This window comes from Meleagris gallopavo, chromosome 2 (assembly GCF_905368555.1).
Source record: "Meleagris gallopavo chromosome 2, MGAL_WU_HG_1.1, whole genome shotgun sequence".
NCBI lineage: Eukaryota > Metazoa > Chordata > Aves > Galliformes > Phasianidae > Meleagris > Meleagris gallopavo.
This window is the reverse complement of record NC_139405.1, coordinates 8,669,194-8,696,915: the sequence shown is the minus strand read 5'-3', so window position 1 is coordinate 8,696,915 and position 27,722 is coordinate 8,669,194. Positions and strand designations below refer to the sequence as shown.

The window sequence follows — 27,722 nt, the reverse complement described above, 5'->3', positions numbered from 1 at the left end:
GCGAACGGAAGAGGGAAATGGCAAAAACTCAGCAGAAAAGTGATTGATCCAGTGACATGTTCAGCAGCAGTCACAACAGAAGGAGTTTTTCATAGACTGTGCTCAGCACAAAGAATGTTAGCGGCAGGTTTGGGTAGTGGCTTTCTGTAAGTGGGAGATTACAGTTCAGTAGAGTTGCCTTGAGCAAACTGCTGAAGGAGAAGGTGTAACTAGCCCCAGAGTGAGAATAAACTTTAACAGGCAGCAATTACACTTAACAGGTATTTATCTCTTTTGAAGGTGGTAATGAGGTCCCTTGAGCCCACCTTCTCTCCAAATGTTCATGAAAGGATGCTTATTTACTTCTTACGCTTTCATCTGCTTTAGCTGGAGTTATCAGTGAATACAAAGAGAAATAATCCTATCTATTTTGGTCAGACCTGGCTTTAACACCTTACTATGCATGCCCTGCAGAAGGCTAGGTTTTTGAATGGTAGTTATTAAGGCCTAATTTTTCCACAGGAGCACAGCCTCAAGCAAATGATTTTGGTGGACCAGAATATCAGGGTAGGTGGTTTAAAATAAGACTGGGAAAGTATGCTTGTCGATACTGAAAATAAGTCCAACTGCCCCTCCAGAAAGGCGTTTTAGGAGATAATAGGAAGATTTAAAGCTATTAAAAGCCGTAAAGGTTCTGCTAGCCCTACACGCAGCCTCTTCCTAAGGTAAGTGTTGTGAGCGCTGATTTTCCACCCTCTTCAGCGAGTGCATTGGCAAAAGCGCTTTGAAGTCCTTTTATGGACAATAATATAATAAGAATGCATTCAGCAGCAGACAGAAGCACTGCTACCACGTTTATAACTGAAAGTGGCTCTCCAGTTGTCTTATTAATCGAAATGCAGCAGTCATCCGTACTGTAACCCGGGATGGGAAGACAGACGGGCAGTCCCCTGTGCCCGCTAGGCAGCGCTAGGCGCCGTGCCCGCCTCCTCGCGAGCCGAGCGACCGCCGTCCCCTCAGCACCGCCCCACTCCGCGCGCGGGAGGCTGGCGGCCGTGACGCAGCGCGCCAGCCGCACGGTGACTGGCTGGCGACTCCGGGGCGGCGCGCGCGCGGCGGCCGATGGCGGGAGGCGGCAGCATGGCGGCCGAGGCGCCGCGGGAAGCGGTGTGGCCGGAGGGCGCGGGGGCCGAGGCGGGCTTCGTGCGCGCCGTGCTCTCCCTGCTCGAGAAGCCGGACACCACCGTGCGCTTCTTCGAGCGCGGCGACTACTACTCGGTGCACGGCGCGGACGCGCGGCTGGCCGCCCGCGAGCTGTTCCGTACGCGGGCCGTCATCCGGCAGCTGGCGGGCGCGCCAGGTGCGTGCGGGGCTGGGCGGTGGGCGGCTCGTGGGGCGCGGCGGCAGGGAAGGAGCGGCGTTGTGCTGCGGGTTGCAGATCCAGGGGGTCTTTTCCAACCTCTGTGTTTCTGTACTGCTCGATTGCGGGTGGTTCATTGGGTTGCATTGATAACGTTCGCGTGTGCGAATCGCCTGTTTGTAGGTGATTGACTCACGATGGCCTGCAGCAGGGAATAACGTCTAATTATGTATTGCTCAAGATTTTTTCTATCTGCCTCTTTCTCCTTTTTGTTAATAATCTTTTGGTATGCGGAGGTAGAGCTTGCAGACATCAGATGTAAGACTTTGTCAGAAGAGGCAAACCTTGCTGTTATCATTCGTCTCAAGTAGCTTAATATTGCAGAGCTTATACTTAACAAAATAAACTTGATTGGAACCGGTTCGTGATGAGTGAAACTTTTTTGATGCAGTGGCAATTGAAAGTAGAACGGCACTGGAATACGCTTTGCACTTCTTGGTATGAGTGATGGGCTGCTGCATTAGAAGAAAGCTGTGAAGATCTTAGAGAGTGTGACAGTGTCAAGGCTGGGGTCTGGAATACCTCCCAGACCAGGAACACGTGTATGGGCCCCATTTCTGTGTTATGTTCAGTGCTGCTCAGTTCAGAGATGAAGCCCGGGTCCTTCAAGCATTGGTTTCAAAACATTCATGCCTAATGTTAATAATGAAATGTTTTGGGTTTGTGTCATTTCAAGGGTTTTATGTCATCTTCAGTATCAGATGAACATCAGTTCTGAAGGCTGTAAATTCTATCTTGGGAGGGGGAGGGGGTTTGATTACAGAGAACAAACATGATGAACACACTGAAGCATCTTACAAGTCCCCTCTCCCCTCCCTCTACTTTTCTTTCCATAGGAAATCAGAAACTGGAGAGCGTTGTGCTCAGTAAAATGAACTTTGAATCTTTTGTGAGAGATTTGCTGCTGGTTCGTCATTACAGAGTGGAAGTTTACAAGAATAAAGCAGGGAGTAAATCTGTCAAAGAGAACGACTGGTATTTAGCATACAAGGTACAATTTTCTACCTTTCTGTATGATGGTAAGAGGGAAGGGGGTAAAGAAATTACTCTTTCCTGCATCCCTCAGTTTGGAGTTTCAGTGACTGCCTCTGGTGGTATGGTGGTAAGTTGTGCAGTTGGTTGTATGTTGCTGTGCTTTCAGCTGCTGGAGGAGCTCATCCTGTGTCCTTGCCATAGGTTGCAGGTCTGAAGAAGCCTGAGGTAGTTCACTTTCTATAGATGATGAGTAAAATTTTAATGGTTTAAAAAGCTGTATGTTTTGTATTAATGGTCTGTTCTTGACAATTCTTCTTTGTTTTGTTTGGTTTTAACAAGTGTATCCTGTGTTTACACTTTCTTTAAAACTTCCTTTCTCCTGCACGTAGGGTTCTCCGGGAAATCTTGCCCAGTTTGAGGAAGTTCTCTTTGCCAACAATGATATGTCAATGGCCATCGGGGTTGTGGGGGTGAAGCTGTCTTCTGCTGATGGACAAAGAGTAATAGGAGTAGGGTATGTGGACACTACGCTGAGAAAACTGAGCGTCTGTGAGTTCCCAGATAACGATCAGTTCTCAAACCTTGAAGCCCTGCTGGTTCAGCTAGGACCCAAGGAGTGTGTGCTGCCAGGAGGAGACACTGCAGGAGAGATGGGGAAACTGCGGCAGGTAAGGGCAGCAGTTCTCTCAGGATGTGCTTCTAGGTGATGAGCAGCTGTCCAATGAAAACTGAAATTAATTGGTGACTGTATTTTATGGCAAACAGGTCATTCAGAGAGGAGGAATCCTGATTACAGACAGAAAGAAGGCAGATTTCACGACAAAGGATATTGTTCAGGATCTCAATCGCTTGTTAAAATCGAGAAAAGGAGAACAAATGAATAGTGCAGCATTGCCAGAGATGGAAAAGCAGGTGAGCCCAGAGCACTGGTTGATGTGCCCGTTTTTTTAGAAGCAGAGTGGTGTGTGCACCTGTTGTAAGATGATCGCTACCCTTTCTGACCCTGTTCTGTGCTGGATTCCCATACCTCTGAGGGTATGCATTGTGTTAAACTGCATTCTTGCTGAAGCCCTTAGCAGTTCTGCTCTGCATGAGTCTTTGTGTCCAGGAGTCCTGGAAGAATGTGAGATATCACGTATCTCTTTCAAGTAGTAAACTCTGGTAAACAAATTGATTGCTAACAAGGAGTGCTTCCTATTCATAATCAATCTACCTAAGGACTGAAATATAATCCTTTGATTATTTTTGCATAATGGGAAAACTCATATTTGGAAACAGGGTGCTGTTTATGCTAATGCTTTTGTGATTTACATCATCTGACAGCTCAGTTATATGATGTATGTTGCCCTGTCCCTGGAGGTGTTCAAGGCCAGGTTGGGTGGGGCTCTGGGCAACCAGTTCTAGTATTAAATGTGGAGGTTGGTGGCCCTGCCTGCGGTGGGGAGGTTGGAGCTTGATGATCCTTGAGGTCCCTTCCAGCCCAAGCCATTCTATGATATCGTATGATATGTAGTGCCTGAATATCAGATGAACATGTCTGTTCTCTTAAGTCAACTACAGACAGTTAATTTACTTCAGAGGAAACATATTTAAATTTATTTTAAAACACCTTTCATTATGCCTCTGCAATGGGCATCCTCTGAGTTATTCTACCCTATGTGTGATTTCATAACAGGTTAAAATAGTTGGAAGTCTGTTATAATCAAACAAGTCAGTAATCACACTCACTGTCTTTTGTGCTGGCATTAACATGTGTAAGGTCTTACAGTGAGCCAGATCAGATCCTTGCTCTGTCTGTAACCATGAAACCGTGTCCTCAAATGGTACATGATATCTATCTGCTATAACTTGTTTCTGTTCCTGGGCCAGAAATGTCCTGATAAGAGCTTTGGCAAGTTGGCGTGGCATGCTCTTCACATCTTTGTTTATCACATTAAGCAAGTATCTAGTTTGTTGTTCTTACACCTACCTAGAAAGAAGCTGTAGTGCCCTAGAAAAAAATGATGAATCTCCTGTAACCCTGTTGAAATTGTCATAGCTCAGAGACTTTGCCTGACTATTTCTAGTTATTTTCTTTATTATCAAATGCTCCATGGCTCAGGAATATTTCTAACTAGAATATGTGGTGGTCAGCGTTTTTCTTTTCTTTCTTTTCTCTTTTTTTTTTTTTTTTTAATCTTCAGGTTGCTGTTTCATCTTTGTCAGCCGTTATCAAGTTTTTGGAGTTGCTGTCAGATGACTCTAACTTTGGACAATTTGAACTGACTACTTTTGATCTTAGTCAGTATATGGTTCTAGACAATGCAGCTGTCCAAGCCCTCAACCTGTTCCAGGTAAGAAATGTACGCTTGGATTAATCTATGTTTTGCAATATACTTATTTAGCTGCTTGATAAACAGTCACAGCTTCCCACATCCTGATTAATGTCAGCTTCTGCTTTTTTAGCTTTGTTTTCAGCTACTCTCATATAGAGTATGTTTTAAACAGTTCACAACTGTTAACACTCTTTGTTCGGTTTTGTTCCCTCGTTTGCCTTTGAATGCAGAAGAGAAGATCATAAGAGTGGCAGGAAGGTGTAGAATGCAGAATGGGAAGTGCCTTGGAGATAAACTGCTTGCAGCTGCTGAGGAGCCTGTTTAGCCAGAGGAGGGAAGGCATTAGCTTTCCTTGGTTGTAGTCAGAGCAGTTCACATCCTCAGTGGCAGGAGCAGGTTTGGGGGATGGAAGAAGAGTTGAGTTCAGTAGTTGTATGGTGTGACAGGGAACTCCAAAATAATTTCTACAGTCATGCTGTTTTTGGAGAAGTCTGAATGTGTGAAGTCTGTAGGTGAAGTTCTGATGATGCAGCAGATGCAGGTGATTATACAAAACTGTAGCTGTCTCACTTGGATGTGCTGGGGTAGGTTATTTGTATTCTGTGGTGCTTTCTTGGATTCAGGAGTTTTTCATACACTATTCTGTCCAGAACACTGAAGGTATGAATATACACTTTAAATTATCTGGAGGTTAAACCATCAGTGTACCCTCTTGCTGAATTTCCTCTTGTAGTGCTAGTTCTACGTTCCAGCTAATTACAGACATCCAAATCTGTTGCTGGTCGAATTCCTACACACTGTTTTAATTGCAGGCATTCCGGGGTAGAAAGTGACTGAGGTTTTAATTTCAGAGTTGTGAGTTGAAACAAGATCAGTTGTTATTTGTCAGTGTTAAACACGATTTTTGCTTGCCAATTGTTTGTGCAAAACAACCAAGCAGAAATCCTAGAAAAATGACTATAAAGCTCTCCTGAGTGCAATTAATATTAAGCCAAAAGAGTACTAAACAATAGTAAGCTGTAGTCTGAACAGTCTTATTCTACTTTTTTTTTTTTTTTTTTTTAATGGATGGGATCCTTATTTTTTCACCTTACGAAGGGCAAACTAGCAAGTATCTAGATAGTTTCCACTTCTCCTATTCAAAGAATATACTACCCAATGACTAGGTATGTTCCAGGAAGCAGTGTAGCTGCTTTAATGCAGTGCCTTCTTTGATGGTGCTAGGTCTCATACAGAAAAAATGGATCTGTTTTTAAGCAGTGAACTGGAGTGCCAGTCAGTGAGCGTCAGTAAACTTAATTCTTTTTCTTTTCCTTTCCAGAGTTCTGTGGAAAATGCTAATAATACACAGTCTCTGGCTGGTTTACTAAATAAATGCAGAACCCCTCAAGGACAAAGACTGGTTAATCAGTGGATCAAACAGCCGCTTATGGACAAGAATAGAATTGAAGAAAGGTAAAATTGTTGCGTGTTTGCTGGACTTTATGCAAGTTGTAACTGTTTTACAGAAGGTCCCTTTTTCTTAAACAAAATAATACAACCAGTAAATCAGTTTTTCACTTGTTAGAAAGTTGTCCAGGTGGCTGGAGGTTTTTGTGTGCTATACTCTGACACATCGTAGTTCAACAGAACAGAAAGTCTTCTGCTCAATGAGATGCATACTGACAGCTCACTGTTAGATAGATAATTTACAATTACAACCTTTTAGAGAGGAAGTATAATATGTTCAGATGGTCAGATGACTCTGCTATAGGCTAAGGTGCTGCTTTCTAACTTCACACTATATCTTGATGCCGTTTCCAGTTTACCAATGAAAAAAGAAATTAAGCAGTAGTGATCTCTTTGTATTTCTAGAAGCCAAATCCCTTAGTATGAAACAGGGCTCTTACCGTATTTTATGCAGATACTGTGGCCCACAGATGGTTGTCATCTTCCTTGCTGTTTCATACTGCTGCCTGTCACCCGTGTCAGCCCTACCAGCAGAGAGCAGCATCAGTTAGTACAAAGCTTTTCAGCATTTGACAAACCACTGCTGAGATTGTACAGTTCTCAGTCCTTCAGAAAGAGGAACTACAAATGTCTTACTCCCCCAGAGAGTGTATATGCTAATTTCGTGTTATTCTCCACACAAAGAAAGCCTACAATTTCATTTAAGCTCATGTTAAATATAGCTGTCCTCAATCACCTAAACACAAACATTGTACAGCTCAAGTAAATGGTATGTTAGTGCATTTCGAAGTCTGTTTGTTTCTTTAAAAAGCAGAATAAACCAGAAAATTGAATTCAACTTCGATACATTGTCAGTCTTGTATTTCAGATAAGGCAATGCAGGTATTTTTGGCTATGTTGTTGGGCTTTGACATGGATCAGTAACGCCAAAAAAGAAATTTCAGCTTGGACATAGGATGTTTAAAGAAGCTACGCAAAGAGTAGTCTTTCTAGATTTGTATAATTTTATATTTTTTTGTGTGTTTTCAAATAATTTGCGGAATGATGCCTAGTAACTTGATCCAAACATGCTTAAAAATGTTTCTAACCGGGGAAGTATTTGTCCCCAGGTTTACTGAATGCTGTATCTTAATTTTGCTTGCATTACTAAGCTTTCATCATTAGTTCTTGACTACATGCCCAGGATATTCTACTTCTGCCAGTTTTGGATCCTAAAATTCATGCCAACATTAATTGTATGGTTAGCTTGATTTTAAGATTTTGAAATGATTTACTCCCATTTTTGGTTTTCTTATAACGAAGTAAATGTTGGAAATCTAAACTGTTTTCTGACAGTCCTGTTTGATCATTATTGTGCACCACAAGTCCTGCAAGTCTGGAAGAAGGACGATGTTTTCTTTATGAAGCTGAGGTAGTAGACAGAAAATGTGACTTCTGTATGGTTAATGTTGGCTGTATTTAGCAAAAGCTGTATTTAAAGGAGGAAGGGAGCACTTCAGTAGCTTTAAGCTATCTTGAATGTGTTAAAGCTCTCCGCTTAACACTGATGCACACTTCTCATCAAACCAGTCTAAACTACATAGGTTTGACTGATGTTAGATGACTTTTCATTGGAGTAAGCCTGTTGTTTTGGTTATCCAGAGTTGGATGCCTGGCAGTTCATTTCAAAACCTTGGAGTCAGACTCTTGTAACCCCCTGCTAAGACCTGTAGATGGTGCAAGTCATCTTTTGGAGCTAAATGGATTAACTTTCAGTAGTTTTTAACCTGCAGTGTGTTCCGGTAGTTATGGATAAGTAGAACTGGATGTTACATCACTAATCCATATTAACCATCAATACAGGATATGGTAACATCACAAATTAGTGCATATGTTTTAGATAACATGATGTTTACCTCCTCAAACAGCTTCTGCCCGAGCAAAGAGAACAGAGAGTTCTGGTTCTTGTCTGTCTTGAAAAGCATGGTGTTCTGCCTGTGTCTGGCTGGTTTCCCAGGTATGCACAGTCCAGCCTTGCTTTCACCATACAGCGAGTTCAGATGGCTGTTCAGATGGAGCCTCCTGTCTCTTCTTGGAGTCAGCATATCTCTGAAATTAAAAGGTAGCTTCAGAGACAGAAAGTGCAGATCATATTCTGAATAGGATTGGTTGGGTAATGTATTGTAGTGAAGTACAGAAAGCAACTTCAGTATGTTTTGTTTATTTTTTAGATACTGGAAAGTTTGAGATATGTGGGAGAACGTTAAGCAGTACTCTTTCTGTTCAATCCTGAGGAAAAAAAAATATGCTTGAATGTGAATATAGTTTCATTCAGAAAAGTAAAACATATCTAGTGTTTGCACACAGCACAAATGTAGGATTCCATTCAACTGATATAAGCCCCATTTTGAGTGAGAACTGGGACTTCCCACATAAGTTGGTCTGTAGTAGGTTTTCACTATTTTTGTATTCTTCTTTAGCCTACAGCTGTTCCTGCAAAGTACTGCAGGCAGTCTGTGTTGCTTCAGTCATTTTGGTTATCTTTGAAAGGACCTTCGCTACTTTTGCAAGTACAGGTCAGTACTTGTCTGGAGCAGCAAACTGATTTCAGGCAGTTCAATTAGTGGCCTGCATCCTTGCTAAGGGAGGGGAGAATGTGACCAGCTTGGAGGTTTGTCTAAACAACTTAATTAAAACACACTTTAACTAAACATTGGGAGTGTCTTTAGTGCCTGCAGAGACAGTTCTGGAACACAGGTTGAACCTGAGCTAACTGTAAGACAGCAGTGTGATTTGATTTTTGTCATGCATGTCATGGTGCAATAAGTGTTTTGCATGAAAGAAGCTGTCATTTAGTGATAATGTAAATGGCATTGGCTTTCCAGTAAGCCTCTAGAAATGTTAGAAAAACATCACCTTTGTCATTCTGTAAGTCACAGCCTCTGAGTTCACTAGTAAAATGTTTGTAACTTGAAGCTCTCAGCACTTCTTTAGTGCTCTCTATTTCCTTCAACTACGGTCACTACTTTCAAAACTACTTTTAGACTGCCTGTCTTCTCATTTATTTTTGCTTCTGAAACAGGTTGACAGTGAATACTGCCTAAAAACTTAAAAGCTCTGCAAGTCGAGCGCATGTCAGGCATGTCACTTCTTCAGGAAGAAATTTCCATCAAAATCTGAGGCCTTTGAAAACAAATACAAAGTTTAGATTCTTCCACTGCTAGAGATTAATTTTAGTTTTCTCGTCTGAAGAGAGTATGAGGAGATAAATAAAAACAAAGATTTCCTTTGTGACACCTTCACACGTGGGGAAGACAACATTGCAATTTGAACGGAAGGAGTGCATAAGAGCTGTTTGTATTCTTCATGTTATTGTTATCATTTGTCTTCCAGGTCAAGGATCAGCAATCAGTACCATAAATCTGTATCTCTTAGGTGGCATTGGTTGTCACAGTATCTCTTTGGTGGTACTTTCAGCTCTCCCACTCCATCCTGACCAGCCATTGATTGGTGCATAGTAAATACGAGGATTAAGCTTTTAGTCACTTTTTCTTACATCCGAATTTTGGGGCTCAAGTGAAATCAAAACTAAACTGAAACTTGGTTAAAAATGTCAAACCAGTTTTCAGATTTTTGTGCAAGAAATAATCAAATTGCTATTTTTATTTCTTCTTTAGGGAAAAGTGATTATGTTGCTTGTTGTCATACTATTATTTTGCTCTCAACCTGTCAAAAGAAGGTGTATGATAATTACTGCAGTAATTACATTTTGCTTGAAATCTGTGTTTGATTAAAGAATTGTAGAACGACTTAGATTGAAAATGACCTCTGGAGGTCATCTGGTCCAACCCCCTGCTCAGGTGAAGTAGGTTGCCCAGGACCTGCATTTGAGCATCTCCAAGGATGAAGACTCTTCAGCATCTCTGCATCTGTTCCTATACTCGGTCACCCCCCCAGCACTATCTTGATGCTTAGATAGAACCTCCTGTGTTCCAGTTTGTGTCCATTGCTTCTGTGTCCTGGCACAGGGTGCCGCTGAACAGAGCCTGGCTCTGTCATCTTTGTACCCTTCCTTCAGGTTTTATAGACATGGATGGTTCCTCCCCAGCCTCCTCCAGGCTGAACAGCCTCAGCTTTCTCAGATTCTCCTCACAGGAGAGGTTCTCCTTGCTCCCTGATGGTCTTGGTGGCCCTCTGCTGGATTCTTTCAGAATGTCCACGAATATCCTTAATATCCTTCTTTTCTAAGTGGCATTTCTCTGATAAAATTGACTGTAGTTAGCTTGAGTACTTAAACAGAAAAGCTGATCTTATTCTGCAGTCATAGGAAGACTTCAGCAGGTGGAGAGTGTAAGCTCTTTAGAAGGCTCTACTGTTCTGTGGCTGGGGAAGAGGAGTTAATACCTTTAAGATGTTCTTCAAAAGTGATAGCTGAGCTTCTCCCATAAAATAGTGCATTTCTCATTTGATTTCATTATTAATATATTTTTTTCCTTGTGTTAGTTCAATTATTTCCCATGAAAATATCTGACAGATCTTGGAATTTTGAATTACTGCTCTAGCAGTAGTGATATCTTACGGATTCATGTATGGATCCAAGTATCATAAACTGATAAAAACCATCCTGTTCTTTTTCAGAGCAGTCCCAGAAGTTCTTGTTCCTGTACGTACTGCTGGTGTTGGTTTTAAGTTATATCACCTGAGATTTTGAATTTGCACATTTGAACAGCTAACTGTCTTGAAACGGGGATTTCATTTATGTTCTACTGCAGTTTTGGTTTCCATAGTTGTTATTGTTTCTGTTATCTTGACTGCACTTCCTTAGATCTGTGATGGAAAGTTCTGCTTTATCCCCCCCACTTCTCTCTCTTTTTTTTCTCTCTCCTTTCAGCTTTTTTTTCCTCTCTCAACTATGTGGGAGAAACAAGTTATCCAGTATTTTCATCTGTTGTTTGCATCTCTTCATTTGATTTTTGCTTTGATTTCTTCCCATGTTTTCTTTGTTTACTCAGCCATAAACTTTGTATTACAAAAAAGCCCTTTCCCTTGATATCTTTATTAGTTGTGAGCATTAGATGTGGCTTGTGTTACCTTAACACAGCTCTTGCTTTTCAGCAGCCTTGTATGTATTCCTACTTTATGGGAACCTGTTCTGCAAAATGAACACGAACCTGTCAACCTTATGTGTATGGCTGGCAAATACAGGAGGGAAAAATAGAACAGTGCTAGGAAGGTCATGAGATGTTAGTCTAATTAGCATAGTTTTGGTAGAGGAAAATTGTGTCATGCAGATCTGAACTCTTTGAACCTGTCATTATAGTGGACAAAGGCAAAAAATATGAATAAATTAGGTATTTCAAAATGCCTTTCACAAGTTCTTTTGCAGGAAGCTGTTGAACAAGCTGAGAATTGTGGGATGAAAGAGATTTGTTTGTGTATGATGTAAAAAAGCACAAGCAATTAAAAAAAAAGGCAAAAAAGGTGAGCTCGTGAAAAGCAAAATATAGGCTGAGTGGTTGGATAGAGCAGTGATTAAGATTTTGATCATTGACTTTTATGATGCAAGGGAAGATTAATTTCCAAGTAGATTCTGAGCTTTGAAATACATACTGAACAGATGTTGGCAGTTTGAAATGGCTTCAGTTCAGTGCTGTTCATTAGATACCCAACTGTAAAATTCACAGAGCATGATACAGTGCGAGTATCCTTCCTCAGACAGAAACTTCCTTATGAACGTTTTTGTTGTAATTGCTGATGTAAAAGAATTGCATACCACGTCACGCTAACCCTTACATCTCATTAAATCTTACTTAGGTTGAATTTGGTTGAAGCCTTTGTGGAAGATACTGAACTGCGTCAGGGCCTTCAAGAAGATCTTCTGCGCCGCTTCCCAGATCTTAATCGGCTAGCAAAGAGATTTCAGAGGCAAGCAGCAACCTTACAGGACTGTTACCGAATGTATCAAGCTATTAACCAACTGCCTAATGTTGTACAGGCACTAGAAAAACACGAAGGTAATGCTACTCCCTGGTCTCAGTGTTTTATAATGCGTTGAGACTGCCAAGGAATAGTGTATAGATTTCCAAAGATGATCTTTTTTCCTGTATACTTCTTCTGCAGGAGTAAAGTTAAGGCATTTAAATTGGAACTGTGCTGGAAAAATACCAGTCAGGTACCTAAAAACAACACAGACTGTTGAGTGCTGGGTACCGTAGCCTTTGACAGTGCCTTATCTCTAAGTATTCTTCACCATCACGTGCATGTTTGTGTATCTTACAGTCAAGATAACTCTTCATACGATACAGTGTTTTTTTTGAAGACACAGTTCTCAAATATGTTTTGAGTTGTAATTAAAATATTTTTTGTATTGTTTAAGCATCAGTGGTATCATTTGAAGAGCATTTTGTTTTTTGAAGTAGTGAAATGTTCCTGCCGTGGAGAGTAACGTGGCAGGCTTTCTACAGATCTTCAGTGGTAGGAAGCTTAATGTTATGACAGACAACCCTAGAAAATACAAAGGTTACTATTTTCTTTTCTGGATATTACCAAGAAGATGCAGGATAAGATGGTATCAGCATAAGAGGAATGCGCTTCGATACAGCAACAGCTGTCCTAACCTACTAGAATTCATATTTTTATAGAAGGCCACTAAGTTGACAATCCCTTTGTGTAAATCAACCAGTGAAACCTTAATGATGAAGAATTTTTGAAGTGGTATGGCTGCACCACAGAGTGATTAGCAATGATTGCCTTTCGCCCACTATGAAGCATTGCTTTGTTGAGGTGTTTGTTTTAATGGATGATGAAAGCTGAAGAGTGGGGTACTGAGTGAAGACCATTTTTTATTTTTTAGACATAAGAAACCTGCATAAGACAGGAAAGGACACTGAGTCATCAAATCATTTTGCTATTGCTGGCAAAAGGAAGCAGTTGCTCATTACTCAGATTGCTGGGCATAAAATCTAGGTACTTAGATGTCTATCTTTAAAAACTGCCAAAGCACATTCCTTCTCATTTCAGACTGACTCAATTTTAAGCCTGCAAATATGCAGGATACAGGACTTGTGTGCTGTGTTCTGGGTGGACTTTTACCGTGTTATATACAGTATCTGATGAATACCTCCTCATTGCTTTGGGAAATACCTATTTTTTTATTATGCACTGTAGTGCTGGTCATTCCTTGACTGCTGTACCACTGTTTTACATTCCTTACCATTTCCAGTGGATTATTTCCCTACTCAGAGCACTTTTCTGTCTGTAACTACACTGCAACTTACTAGTAAACTTTGCTTCGTTTCTGCTAGCTCGGTTTTCAAGGACGTTTAGTTATGTTCTTGATTTATTTTCTCCAGTTTCCTCTGTTATCTTCCACACTATATATATTAGTGAATTTCATAAGCAACTTCCTTTTGTTTGTATGTTCATATCATTAATTCTCACATCTTCAAAAGATTAATGCCTGTACAAGCCCTGGAGGAACAGTACTGCTAATATCTTTCCAACTCATTCATCTTTTGCAAGTCATGGGTGTCCTCTTTATCTGCCTTTTAATCTTTGTATAATCATGAATCTTGTATCTTAGCATCTTGTGTGACACACTGTTGAGAAGTCCAGATGAGGTCCATGGATTTTTTTTTGTCTCAAAGCCAGGCAGACTTCGTGGTACACAGGCACAATCCACTTTCAGTAAAGCTACACTGTATTTTAGTTTCTCTTTTGCACCATGTTCTTTTTACAATTTTTATATATTTTTTGTACAACCAAAATGCCAAATTTAAGTCATTTTGCTTTTTTTTGTTTTCCCTTGGTAGAACAGCATTGATTTCCATATTTCTTTTTGCTGCCTAGCTAACTGTAGAAATGTTTTAAGTTTAAAATAAAAAAAACATTCAGCTCTATAGTTGTGCTGTTTATCTTGGGTACACGAATTCTGGTGAAGTTGTGAAATATTGTGAATAATTTTTCGTGTTCTTAACAGGAGCTCACCAGATGTTGTTATTGGCAGTGTTTATAACACCTCTTAATGATATCCACTCCGACTTCTCAAAATTTCTGGAGATGATAGAAACAACATTGGATATGGATAAGGTATGAGCTGGCGTGGATGAACAGGTTTACTTTGCTATTGAAATTTCTTACTGAACTTCACAATCTGCTCCACACTCACTAAATTAATTGATTGTCTGTATAAGTTGTTACTGTTAGATTAGTCATGGCGTGTAAGAGGAGTCACATTAATCTTAACAGTGGAATATCTTAGTTATGTGGCCAATGAAAAAGTGCTTTGGTTACATGGATGCCTGAAACTTGTTTTCAGAAACCTCATCAATATTACAAGTGGGGAAGTTACTTTGCCACTTTTTTGCTTTTTTTCCTCATAATTTCAATGTTACTCTGATGTCTCAAATCTAGGACGTAGCCAGAGTATGCTTCTTTATTTCTCTGCTTTATTGACTTCGGGAGACATGCTTTTGTTTGGTGAGAGTCTTCATAACTAACAGTTTGTTTGGAAAATGACCGACCGTGATACAAACATGAAGTTTACTTTGCAGTGTAAAGAAGTTTCTTGCTAGAGAAAAAGCACTAAAATTAATTTAGCCTCTCATCTGCACTTATAAAACATTACTGCAGATAGGACTAATTCTGCAAGCAAAGCTGGTTTCTGTTCCAGAGGAAAACTGGCCAAAGAAAGGAGCATTACTGTTCCTTAATCTGTATCAGAAAGAAGGGATAAATACAGATGAATGGTTTGTTGTATAGCACCGAACACTTCTTGTTTTTGGCAGTCTGGTTACTGAAAGTGAAACAGTGCCAGAGTTTTTGGTGCAATTTATCATCTTTGTTGGAGAATTGGAGCGATGCACTCAAAACGCACACATTTTTCTAGTGTTGTTATTTCATCTGCTTGCTCAGACACTTGCTTAATGTTTGTTGCTGACAAGATGCTTCAGTCATTTTGGAAAACTTGGGAGGCTTTTAGGATTGTCATAAATGTCAATCTGAGCTGACTGTCGAAAGATGAGCTGTACCTGACCGCGTGCCAAGGGTAGGAAGAGCAATTTGTTGCACTTTGGAAAACTACATTGACCTTAAAAAATTTTGAACGTGCATTTTTTTCTAGGGAAAGAGGTGCGCTTTTTTCTTTCCTTGTGCTGCGTATGTGTTCATCACCTGAGTTTTATACTCTTTAAGGCTGCTCGACTGACGTGTGGCTGTAATTGATGATGTATGCTAATGAAGACATTTATAGCTATCTACTAGTTACACACCATCTGTTGATGGAACTCTGTATTCTTTAAAACAAGCAGTTGTTTCAGCATTCACCCAGCTCTTCACATTTCTTTTCAACTTTAGCTTAAGTAATATTTTGTCGTTCTTCTACATAGGTTAGAGAGTCAGTTATTTTTAACCAAGTCCCGTAGGACCTGTTGTTGAACTTGTGGTTGTTTTTCCTTTGAGATACCGGGATCAATTAAAATGCTACAGGTAAACCAACACTGGTTTTGTGAAGAGTGAACCTTCTGCGTAGGAATCTTCAAACTTGAACGTTTGGCTTTCAGTTCCTCTTAGATGTTTGGGTATTCAGACAAAACGCCAAGCTCTGTTCTGAGTGTGATTGAAGGACAGGTTGTCATAGCAACTAAATTATGCCAGGAATCTATTCAGGGTAAGCATTCTAATATAAAAAGAAACATCTGAGTTCAGAAAGTGTGGGATGTGGTTATTCATTTACCTAGCTGTTTGAAAAAATATAAAGTTGAGAAACCATCACTTCCATTCCTGTATTTCTTAGATCCATGAGGGGCTGTGGAAGATGATCTGCTCCAACCTTCACCTCAAGTTGGGACAACTTCAGATTTTGTTATTGCTTCCGTTATACAGCATTTTGATTTTAGTCCTTAGAGCACGGCCCTTTACAAAAGGACTTGCTTTTCAAATTAATTAGCTAGCTCAACATAGCACCAGAGTCTGCAAATCATTTACTGTCACCTCATTAAATTGAGAAGCACTTGGAAGCGAGATTTACTTATTTCACATAATGAACGTATTCAGGTATCAGACTGTCATCAGTTCTGGCTTATTAGTCTGACCTGTCATGACAAGGCTTGGCATTCTTGGCACTTTCAGCCTATCCTTTCTGTTTCAGAACCAGGCTCTGTTCTATAAAAGCAGGAATGTTCTGCTGTACATTCTGTCATCAGTATTCATAGCTGTTCTTTTTGCAGAAATATGAAGGGAATGGGAGTAACAGATCTATCAACAGGGCCATAACAAGGAATGAATTTGTTTATGCTGCTTTCACAATGTCTGCAGGATTCAAGAGGGATCTCTGAAATCACATAAATGTGTGGAGGCCACATGTCTGGTTAAGCAGCTGGAGAACATCACTGCAGTGTGTTGGCATGCAGCAAAACCACAACCAAAATAGCAGGCTGAGTGAAATGCACAGAGAAAGTACGCAGTGAAGGAGATTATTATTTTTATTACCACCTCATTTGTACGAATTGTTTTTTTGTTTTTCCCCCTAGGTGGAGAATCATGAGTTCCTTGTTAAGGCTTCTTTTGACCCCAACCTGACAGAACTGCGAGAGAAGATGAATGAGCTGGAAGAAAACATGCAGACCTTATTAAAGAGTGCAGCCAAAGAGCTTGGTAGGGGATGGAAGTACCTTTATTTCTTACCTCCTTTTAATTAATTATTTTGAGACCAAGTGATGAAAACTGGCTTAGAGTAACTAGGTAGGGGATGTTTCTATTTGTTGTTCTATTTATCATTTCCCTTAGTTTGGAGTGACTTTCATTGTTACAGTGTTGTCTATTGGAAACTGAGTTACTGCAGGGTTACGAGTTGGCTTTTTTAAAAGATAGCATTACAGAATATTTCAATGTTGCAGTATATTGCCTGCAACTCATCTCATTCTTAATTAAGCCCAGGTTTTTTTTTAATTGCATTTAAGCAAGATTCCTAGATATAAAGACGGAAAGGCAAAGCTACGTAAGGATGAGAAATCCCACCAGCAATAGTATGTGTTAATAAAAGAATCACAAAGCTATACACGCTGTGTTTACAACAGCAAGTAGAATGTCCTTGCAGCATGCTATGAATGGTTTTCATTTTTCTGGGGAATATGTAGCAGTACAGTAATGGTGCACCTCATTTCCATGTGCAGTTTGAGGGCATATCAAAGGTAAGAGCAGTGAAATTCTGTTAGGTGTAGGTATTTCTCATGTATGTACAGAACCAGAACAAGTGTACTGAAGAGCGTGTTGGAGAGGCTGTGTCATTTGAACTGGGATTATTGAACAGAAACAGCACAACCAAAAGGATTTTGATAATAGTATTTGTTTGGTTTTTCTTTTCATCTAAAAGGTTTGGAAGCTGGTAAAAGTATCAAATTGGAGTCAAATTCACAGTTTGGACACCACTTTCGAATTACTTGCAAGGAGGAAAAGGTTCTTAGGAACAATTCAAAGTACAAGATAACTGATACACAGAAGAATGGTGTGAAATTTACAAACAGGTATGAGGAATACTGGTCATCTTTCAAGCCTGTTGCAAAAGAAGCAGTTATTCCTCTCTGTCTTGTTTTTCCAATAAGCAGTTTTTTGTACATCTTGAATGGCTGAATTTTTACCTTTTTGGTCGGCTCACAGGTTGATACATTGAGTGAGACTGAGGAGAAGTCATGCAGTTTCTGTTAAAAGCACATGCCTGCATTCCCCATTTTCTTTGCCAACTGTTAGCTATTTTTGTTCATCTCACTTTGGCTAATTTATCTGTTTTAGCTGCACCTACCCATGTAATTGCATTCAGTGTGAGTGTTTATACAGACACTTTTACAAGCTGAAATAGGAGAAGAGCTATTTGTGTTTATCACTAAATATAACATACAGCAGTTTTGTTGGTAATTATCTTTTCCAAATTATGCTGTAATTTCTGATGGTCATAAGTATTGGACTTGTGTCCTGAGGTTCTGTAAGCTCAGGGAGAATTTGGACAGCACTCTCAGTCAGGGCTTGGGTGGTGCTGTGTGGAGCCCGGGGTTGGACTCACTGATCACTGTGGGTCCCTTCAATTCAGGATGTTCTGTCATTCTATTCTATGAAGCTGCGAAACTTAAGAGAATCTCTTGAGTTTAACTGGTCCAACCCCTCTATTCGAACAGAGTCACCTTTGAAGCTAGATGCAATCTCAAAGTTAAATGAGGTGGCTCAATGTTGTGTCCATTTGTCTGTTCTTCAAGCATCTTTCATAACCTGTAGGCACATGAGCTCCAGTGCTTAATGCCTCTTTCTTTATCACATGTAATGAGAATTTATGCTGTGATTTGAGTGTTCAGCATCATTCTTCTCTGCACCTGCAAGAAGAATTTGATGTCTCTTCTCTCCAGACTGAAAACGCATGCTTCCTTCCCTGTATCTCCCAGCTCTTTTATGTAAAGCTGTTTTGTAGGCATCAGGACCACAGTCGGTCTGTACTCTTACATGGAGTTATTTATCCCACATGCAGGACTTTGTATTTGCCTGTGTTTTGAAATTCTTGTCCACCTGCTTCTCTGGTCTAACCCAATGAAAGGCAGCCCTGTCCCCCAGTGTAGTGGTGGCTGATCTTAACGCGGTGCTCACAGCACTGCTGAGAATGCATTTCAAAGTGTGTTCAGTTCCATCATCCAGTGTGTAAATCGAGGTGTAAGTAGTATCAACCCCCAAAAGTGCTGCTACTAATCAACCACCAGATGGACTTCAGACTGGAGACAGGTTTGTCTATATCTGCTTCCTGTGTTATGTATGGAATGGTTAAAACAGCAGCATTAATACAAGGTCTGTTTCAGACAAACAATGAAACTGTGACTTCAGGTGTAACAGTTACTGCTGGAGTTACCATTAGAGAAGTGAGTTTCTTGGGAGGTGGCCAGAAGGCAGAGAACATGACAACCTCTAAATGTTGCCGTTTTGTTCACAGCAAGCTGAGTGCCATCAATGAGGATTACATAAAGAACAGAGAAGAGTATGAAGAGGCTCAGGATGCAATTGTTAAGGAAATTATTAACATCGCTTCAGGTGAATATGTCATTGTTGATATGCATGGCAGTCTGGAATGCTGGGAGGACTTGCTGTTACTCTGTAAGCCCTTCTGCAGAGAAGGACCTTAACTTTCCCTAAAGAATGTGAGAAAAATGGTTTGGGGCCTTTAGTCTGTTGTTGAAAGTATGAAATACGTTGTCTTACGGTCAGACCTTTCCCTGGAATTGCTACAGATGAGCAGTGATGGGGCACGTGCAAATGCTTCTTCCATAACAGGGACAAAAATATGTCCGTAGAGGCCACATCTGTCATCCTCTTCCCTCCCTGACTGTGGGCATCCCCACCCTAACAGCAGGCTGAGTAGGAGGCAGAATGGGCAAAAAAACAAGGAACAGAGGGACCTCAGGGCTGTGAAGGATGGTGAAGAAAGAATATTATGCCACAGAAGAACAAATAAATCATTGATTATATGGCACAATAAACAACTATTGTTTTCCTTAGTTTTCTGTATTTTGTTCTAAGATTGCCTGCCTGTAGGGTATTCTTTGCCATCCTTTTCCAAAAGGAGAAGACTTGCCAGGAAATGTCAGTGAGAAGGATTCTGTAAATACTATCTCTCCCAAAGGCACAGGACCCAGCAGAACAGGTCTTAGGTCTTTGAAACGAAAAGTGGAAAGTGAAAGCACTAATTAATGTGAAGCAAAGGCCAAATGTACTAAAGATAGGAAAGCACTTTTAAGATGAATGCAAATACATTTCATTGTATTTATTGTATTTCATTGTATTTCATTGTAAGTTACATTGGAAATCTTTGACCTTTTAGGGAACTTGCCAGTATACTGTAAAAGACTTTTTTTGTGTATGTGTCTTGGTACTTTTCAAGTGGGGCTTGTGGGTAGTAAAGTTAAGTTTGTTTGTATACATATAGTATGTGGAAATTGAGTATCCTATAGTAGGAGTAGCCACAGTATGTCATCTGCAAATACCAAGTATGTCTGAGAAAAAGTATTTTGCTGCTGCTTAAGGTTTGTGACGTGCAGTAACAGACTTGCACGTGTATAAGTCTTGGGAGAAAAACACATTTTTCCTCCTGTGAAGACAGAGTAATTAAAAAGACTGGATTAATTTGTAATTCTTGAATGAAAGTGACTTGAAGTCCTCTTAATGATCTATACCTAGCCAAGTTCAAGGAATAATGTTAGAATAGTGATTGCATTTCCTACAGATAGGATTCTTTCTGCAAGTCAATACTCATCTCTTCCTATATACGCATTCCTAATGCAGATGTTAGATGTTTCACCTCTATAGCTCCCTGTCCATCACCTCTTTCACATTTCTAACTGTGTTGAATTTGTCTCTCTGTAATCAAAAACAGGTTATGCAGAGCCAATACAGACCATGAATGATGTAATAGCTCAGTTAGATGCAATTGTCAGTTTTGCTCACGTGTCAAACGGAGCGCCAGTGCCGTATGTCCGTCCTGTCGTTCTGGAAAAGGGGCAAGGAAGGATTGTGCTGAAAGGTGCCAGGCATCCTTGCATCGAAGTGCAAGATGAGGTGGCCTTCATCCCCAATGATGTTACATTTGAGAAGGGCAAGCAGATGTTCCACATTATTACTGGTAAATGTTTGTTACTTTTTTCCGCTTAATACTTAGGTTTTAAATGTTTCAAGTATTTCCAATACCGATGCCTTTTAAACAAAAGGGAAAGGAGGGGGAAAGCTATGTTAGAATAATTTCTCTAATCAAGAAAGTGGGAGCGGTGAACAGCGGTGAGCTCACGTGTCTCTATATGGGCTGAGATTTAACTAGGAAGAATGTGTTCTATGGTATGATATTTGGGTGGTCCTCTATGGAGCAAAGAGTTGGTGCTGATGATCCTTACGCGTCCCTTCAGTTTGGGAGATTCAGTGATTCTACATAAGGAACAGTGAGCATTGCTTATATATATGTATCCGTCCATAAAGTTCTTGTCCTATTCCTTCTGCTTATGGACATAAAGATATCTTCCAAACTACCAGTCTTGGAGTGAGTTGTTACAATTGTAATCACGGTGTGCACTATTTGAAGAAGTTGTCACAGATTTAGAAATAGTTATTTGGGAAGAAGGGGAAGGCTACTGGGATATGAGGAAGTAAGAAAACTCATCCTTAATACATGTATTCTTTGCTTTACTGAATGTCCCTTCGCAAGCCAGACAGCCTCAGGAGCTGGAGAGCCTAACCCTACTGAAGTGAATTGGAAAATTCCATGAGGCATCAATTGTACTGTAGCCATCATGTAGGCATCTGCTGTAGGCAAGATTTTAAACACCCACTTTGTTAATGTTTTCTTTGTTCAGTGTTCGTCAATTTAAAATGCAAAGCATGTTTTAATGACCAGACTTCATACTTTTTTTTTTCTTTCTCCTAATCTCTGGTGAAATTAAGAGAATTTTACTATACAGGAAAACCTTTTTAGTGTTTACACATTTAATTGAATTTTAATTTCCATTCAGATATGCTTAACACATTCTGAGTAGCAAAGATCTGAAATTAGAGAATGATTAATGAACACTTCTAAAACGATCAAAAAGAAAAACTAAGAGTTTGAATAAATGCATGGCAGCACTCCTGTTTTTCTGGTTACAAAAGCGTAAAATTGGTTTTAATTATCAGTTTGTTTGGAAAGCACTTTTTATTTCATTTGTGCTTCAGTTAAGTTCTAATTGCATAATACATTTTTTTGATGATTCAGAATCCCTTTAGATTGTAATTTAAATCACCAGAAAGCTTGAACCTAGTCTGTTAAGTAAACTACTTCATTTTTGCAGACAAATAGTGATTGTGTGAAGTAAAAGCAAATTATTTTTGTTCTTAAGCAGCAATACTGATGACTTTACAATGAAAGCTTGTTAGTTTTAGGTACGAACATGCATTTTAGATGACTGCTTACATTTCTAATAACTCACAAAACTTATGAAACCTTTCATTCCTCCCTTCTCTCAAAAAAAAAAAAAAAAAAGAAAGAAAAAAGAAAGGAATGCCTATCAAAACAGTAACCCTTTGTAGTAGTAGCCCTCCTAGCTGCACCTGTTAGACAAGTCTTCTTTCTCCTGACAAAAGAGTAAGTTTATATGTTGGTTTTTGTTTGTTTGTTTTTTTTCAGCTTGCTTTCCTTTAAAAGGAGTGTCGAATTGTAAAAGACACTTGTTTTAAATTCCTTTGCAAAATTTCTTCTGTAGGCCCTAACATGGGTGGAAAGTCAACGTATATCCGACAGACAGGAGTCATTGTTCTTATGGCCCAAATTGGGTGCTTTGTACCATGTGACTCTGCAGAAATAACCATTGTGGATTGTATCCTGGCTCGTGTAGGAGCTGGAGACAGTCAGCTGAAAGGTGTGTCTACTTTCATGGCTGAAATGTTGGAAACTGCTTCGATCCTTAGGTAAGTCCTGCACTTCTTTCATTTGATTGGTGTTGATTGGAAAGGATGCGCTGTAAGAATGTTACATCTTATCATGTTCTTTTAGCATCTTAAGATTTTCTTTTAGGATCTGAGACCTCTAGTCCTTTACTGTAGGACTGTAAGTTCTTGAAGTAGCCTACTATTTATTTCAGCCTTCAGACGCAGCTGCTTCCAGGAGGCCAAAGTCCAGATGGGCCAAAGAAGCTATAGCTTGGAATAATTTGTGACACTGTGTACTTTATTCATATGTTGTTCATGTAAACTGTTGTTGTCTTGTGCCTGATGCTGTGCCTCTACAGTATGATTTGTGGTAATCCAGTATCCAGAGTTTATGCTTTGCCCAAACTTAATTCTTTTCTGTTTTAGGACAGCATCTGAAAACTCTCTGATAATTATTGATGAGCTGGGAAGAGGAACTTCGACCTACGATGGCTTTGGCTTGGCGTGGGCTATTTCAGAATACATTGCTAGCAAAATTTGTGCTTTCTGTATGTTTGCTACACACTTCCATGAACTGACAGCTCTTGCTGATCAAGTTCCAACAGTAAATAACCTACATGTTACTGCTCTAACCAGTGACGACACACTGACAATGCTGTATCGTGTCAAGGCAGGTAAGACTATCAACAGTGAAAATGGTGACTTCCTTCCTTCCTGAAAGAGGGAGGAAGAAATATTAATGGAAAGGAACATGAAAAGTTATTTCATGTGTAGTACTCCAAGCTTTTACAGTGGACGTGCTGACGTGCTCCTTATGGATAGATAATGTGAATGGCAGGGGCTCTGTGCCATCTTTGAACACAGCTGGTGATGGTGATGATTACTTGTTAAAATTCCTGTGTTATTTCTCACACTCAAATTAATGCTTTTGTAGTTGCTCTTTTTCAAGGGCAGAAAGAAGGGCTCCAAAATGTTCTTTTCTGTTTTCCTAGATTCCTTTTGGAATTGAGTTATTTTTTGTAAATTGTACAGAAAGGACTTATCCTTCTGGGATGTTTTTATTTTTTTTTAAGGAAATAAAGACAGCTTTTCTCTGCTGGCATTTTTTCAATGATGTCTTTTTCATTATTGTTAGAGTTACTTACTGAAGAAAGTCATTGCTCAATTTGTGCAGTAGTTTGGTATTAGAAAAGTTGCATGCCTTAGTTTTTAGAAAATGATATTATAAGAAAATAACAAGTAGCTTGCTTCTGCTTTTGAATCCATGGAATAATACTTGTCCTTCTATTACTTGTGGAATTGCTGCTAATTTTACATTCACCTCTGGCTGTAGTCTTGCAATTAGCTTTCAGACACTGCTCTCTAAAGCTAAGAGGTTGCTCTGAGCAAGAGCAATAAAAGAACAACCAGAAGTGCTGCTGTCCCAGAGCTCAGCAGAGAATCTCAGATCTTGCTGCCGTCTTTTTTCTCTTAACTCTCTCCTTGTGAGCTCTCCCTTTTGAGATCTTAAACGGCCTCTGTTCTCCTTTCTGTGCATGCAGTTTTCTTGGCAATGTACAGACTTTGTTCCTGGTCAGTCTGAGTTGGTGGCCCTGGCTCTTCAGTCCCCTCCTTCTTTTTTTTTTTAACCTGTATTCATTCACCCCTTCTAGAAGCCATGTTTCATATTTTTCTTTGAACAGTTCTCCCAGTTTTAGTCCTTCACATCTTTTCTTTGAGCTTGATTGAAGTGTTGCTGTTTTTTTTTCATTAGTCCAATTTTTTGGACGTGCTGTTGAGCATAGTATCTACTAAAACCTCAATCAGATTAAATGTGATATTATGAAATCTTCATCTTCAAATACATGATCTGAATTGTATTTGTATATTATAATTGTATATTATAATTTGTATATACAAATTGCCTTTTGTATAAGGTTCTGATTTTAGTTTTGTGCTTTTTCTTTTTTGGAAGAATTACTTTGTTGGAGCAATGATGTAAGAGGAGGCAGCTCGCATGCAGTTGTGTTTTGAAACAAACAACAGCTTTTATTTGATTTGCAATGTACAACTAAATCTAAAGTGCACGATAAGGAAATGAGTAGAGTATTTTCATTCTGCTCTTCATTCTTCATGACTGTGACAGAAAAACTGAGTACAAGCCTCAGTTCCAGGATTTTATCAGCAGAAACTGGAGTTAACTTTGTCAGTGCAGATGTGTGTTCTTAAAGCAAAATCAAGAGAACAAATGTCTGCTTAAAAATATTAATTTTCTTTAAAAAAACAAAACAAAAGTGAGTGAGTACAGTTAGTGAAACAGAAAAGGTCTAAATACTGTTGTTTTCTTTGCCTTTTCTTCAGTTACCCAGTATTTAGCAGATGTTTAGTTGTCATTTAAAATGTGTAATTAATTTATTATAACTTTTTGCTGGAGACCAGAACTAAAAGGATAGAGTAATATTTGTGGGTGGCCAATCAAAACGATGGTGATATAAAAGAATGGCTTTTGATATTGAAGTGAAAATGGTTTTATGTAACCGTGTATAATTGCCATATTCTGAGCAAGTGTGAGAACTTTCATTCTCAACCTGGTGCTATGAACAGGGTATTAATTGAAGTAAGTATAAACTTAGAGATGAAAGGTTTTGATATAATTAAACTCTTCCTGGAAGCTAGGAAGCTGTGTGCTGATGCAGAGGAGGAGGAGGAGGATTGACAATGCACCAGAGCATCTTTATATATGTGTCTAAATGCACTTCTTATATGTTTTTATAAATGGTGCAGATGATTATTTTCCACAGATTGTGCTGAAGCACTTTAATTTAAAAAAATATTGTTCGGTTTCATTCATGTGCTAATGGGAAATTTGTTCTGCCTAGAGGGTGTTTTCCCTTTCTCCTCAAAGGACTTCTGTAGCTCTGCAGTTACTGTTCTAAGAGAGCTTAATTTAATGAGAGCATATTCTTAATCTGCGTTATCATATCATATATAGCCCAGAAACGAAATGAAACTGTGAAAACCAAACCACACATCACACACATACTCCTTCAGAATGAAAAATTATTACATATTAGTTTGTATAATCTCTGTGCAGGCCAGTTGTTTCTTGAGAATTCTTTACAGGTTGTTTTTTTCTCTGCCCAGGTGTTTGTGACCAGAGTTTTGGAATACATGTAGCAGAGTTGGCAGCTTTCCCAAAACATGTGATAGAAAATGCAAGAGAGAAAGCACTGGAGCTGGAGGAGTTTCAAGACCTTGGCAGGCCCAAGGAATCTGAAGGAGAGCCAGCAGCCAAGAAATGCTACAGAGAAAGAGAGGTTTACTAACAGCATTTTTTTTCCCATTTGTTTACATGGGGTAGCCTGAAGAAAATAGTTTGAGGACTCAGATTTCCCCAAAGCACATGCTGTCCTACTACTTGCTTTGCCTTTTCCTGATAGGCTCTCTGTGCCTTTCTTAGCATAAGCATATAAAATGTAACTCCTAACTCGAGCCTTGTAACTTGTTTATCATTTTTATAGAACAATTGCAACCTTGGTAATGCTCCATTATGTGGAAGCCTTGAAGTGCTAATCTTCTGTAAGCACTTTCTACGTTTAAAAACACTTTGCTTTAGGCAGAGGCTGCTCCTTTGTTTTCAGTTTTGGTGCTTCACGCATCTGTTCTTGGCTCAGTAAGAATCTCATGTTACTGGTGAATGACCTCTGGTTTGTCCTGCCAGCTGGTATTAGGAAGTTCCCTCCAACTGCATCAGCAACACTATGACCAATATGCCAACTAGGTATCACAGTGAAGCATTTTCCAGTTCAGTTGGATCTGGCTGCATGATTTTAAACTGATTATAAATTAAACAGATGTGGCAAATGCTCTGACAAATACAGTGTCATGTTTTATTCTTTGACAGTTCATATTATATTTGATAGTAAATAACATGTCATAAACTCTCGAGGCACATAGCGTTTGAGGTCTTTTCCACGCAATTTGTCTGCCTTTATTCACATCATGTTCAAGGAGACAGCCGTGCTATTATATTACCAAGTGCTTTGGAGACTTCTGCACTGAAAGCACTCTGCATCAGTTCTAAATATTAAAATCGAAGTACAAATGCTTTGTAGTAGAGTATTATCGTAGAAAAAAACAGAGGACTAAGCAGAAATCTGTGTTCTGGCCAAATTGTTTCTGATACAGGAATCCTGAACACTGTCCATTGACATGTTTGTTCTCACTGTTCAAACTGTTTAGAAGTTGTACTTCGCCTATTTGTGTAAAAGCATATGCATGAAGCTTAATTATCATCTCTTCTCAGTGGTGACAGCCACTCTTCAGTTGCTTGGTAACAGTTTGCTCTATCTTTTTGCATATGGAAATATTGATTTGGATTTACAGTTCATCCAAAAAGTAACATGGCCTCTCCCAAGCAATGACTGCTCTAGCAATCTTTTCATGATGTGGTTACATGATAGAATTAAATGTGAAACATGCATAAGAGCTCTCAGTGTTAAAATTAGTCTCTGTCAATCAACTCATAGTTTTTGCTCATGGATAGAATGGGGAAAGAACTCTCAAAAACAGTATAACTGAATTATACATAATAGCAAGTGCAAAAATAATGTGGTTTTGTCTGTGAAAAGCTCCTGATGCTGAATAGGACTTTGTATTTTTGGAGTAATTTGGAAGCATCCTGCTTGCAGCGTAACAATTCTTTCTGTTTCCTTTTTCCCATCCTTCCCCTCACTCTGTTTTAGGAAGGCGAAAAGATCATTCAGGATTTTCTCTGTCAAGTGAAAGCATTGCCCCTGACAGATATGTCAGAAGAAGACATCAAAACCAAGCTGAAGCAGCTGAGAGCTGATGTGTTGGCAAAGAACAACAGTTTTGTGAATGAAATCATTTCCAGAACAAAAGTTACTCCATGAAAGATGTGAGAACAGGATGCAGCTCTTGAAGTTTTTTGTTTTTTTTTTAATTGATTGCAAGAACTACCACTTTCTTGTCTTCTTGTCTGATAGTTTTTATGTGCTATAATGTTTCATATGGATTTATGTAGGCTTTTTTTTCCTTGAATTGTAATTGTTAGAAAACTAAAATTCTGCACCCAGGTTTCTGCTTTAGCTCCCATTTCTTGTGTTCTCTTAGAAATTTTCAATAAAATGCTTTTTTTTTTTTTTTTTGGGATTGAGAGAATTATTCAAATCATATAATCTTTTGCC

At 39.4% G+C, this 27,722-nt stretch overlaps 1 protein-coding gene across 1 annotated transcript; it reads left to right on the top strand.

The window, feature by feature from the left end:
• Positions 1-1,054: 1,054 nt before the first annotated feature.
• On the top strand, positions 1,055-27,677 carry MSH2 (mutS homolog 2). Its single transcript, XM_085218847.1, has 16 exons — positions 1,055-1,339; positions 2,236-2,390; positions 2,764-3,042; positions 3,140-3,286; positions 4,558-4,707; positions 6,011-6,144; positions 11,932-12,131; positions 14,096-14,205; positions 16,647-16,770; positions 17,489-17,639; positions 19,082-19,179; positions 20,519-20,764; positions 22,368-22,572; positions 22,960-23,207; positions 25,657-25,829; positions 27,258-27,677. The coding sequence occupies exons 1-16, from the start codon at positions 1,102-1,104 to the stop codon at positions 27,426-27,428; spliced, it is 2,829 nt and encodes a 942-aa protein (XP_085074973.1). The 5' UTR covers positions 1,055-1,101; the 3' UTR covers positions 27,429-27,677.
• The last annotated feature ends 45 nt before the right edge of the window (positions 27,678-27,722 follow it).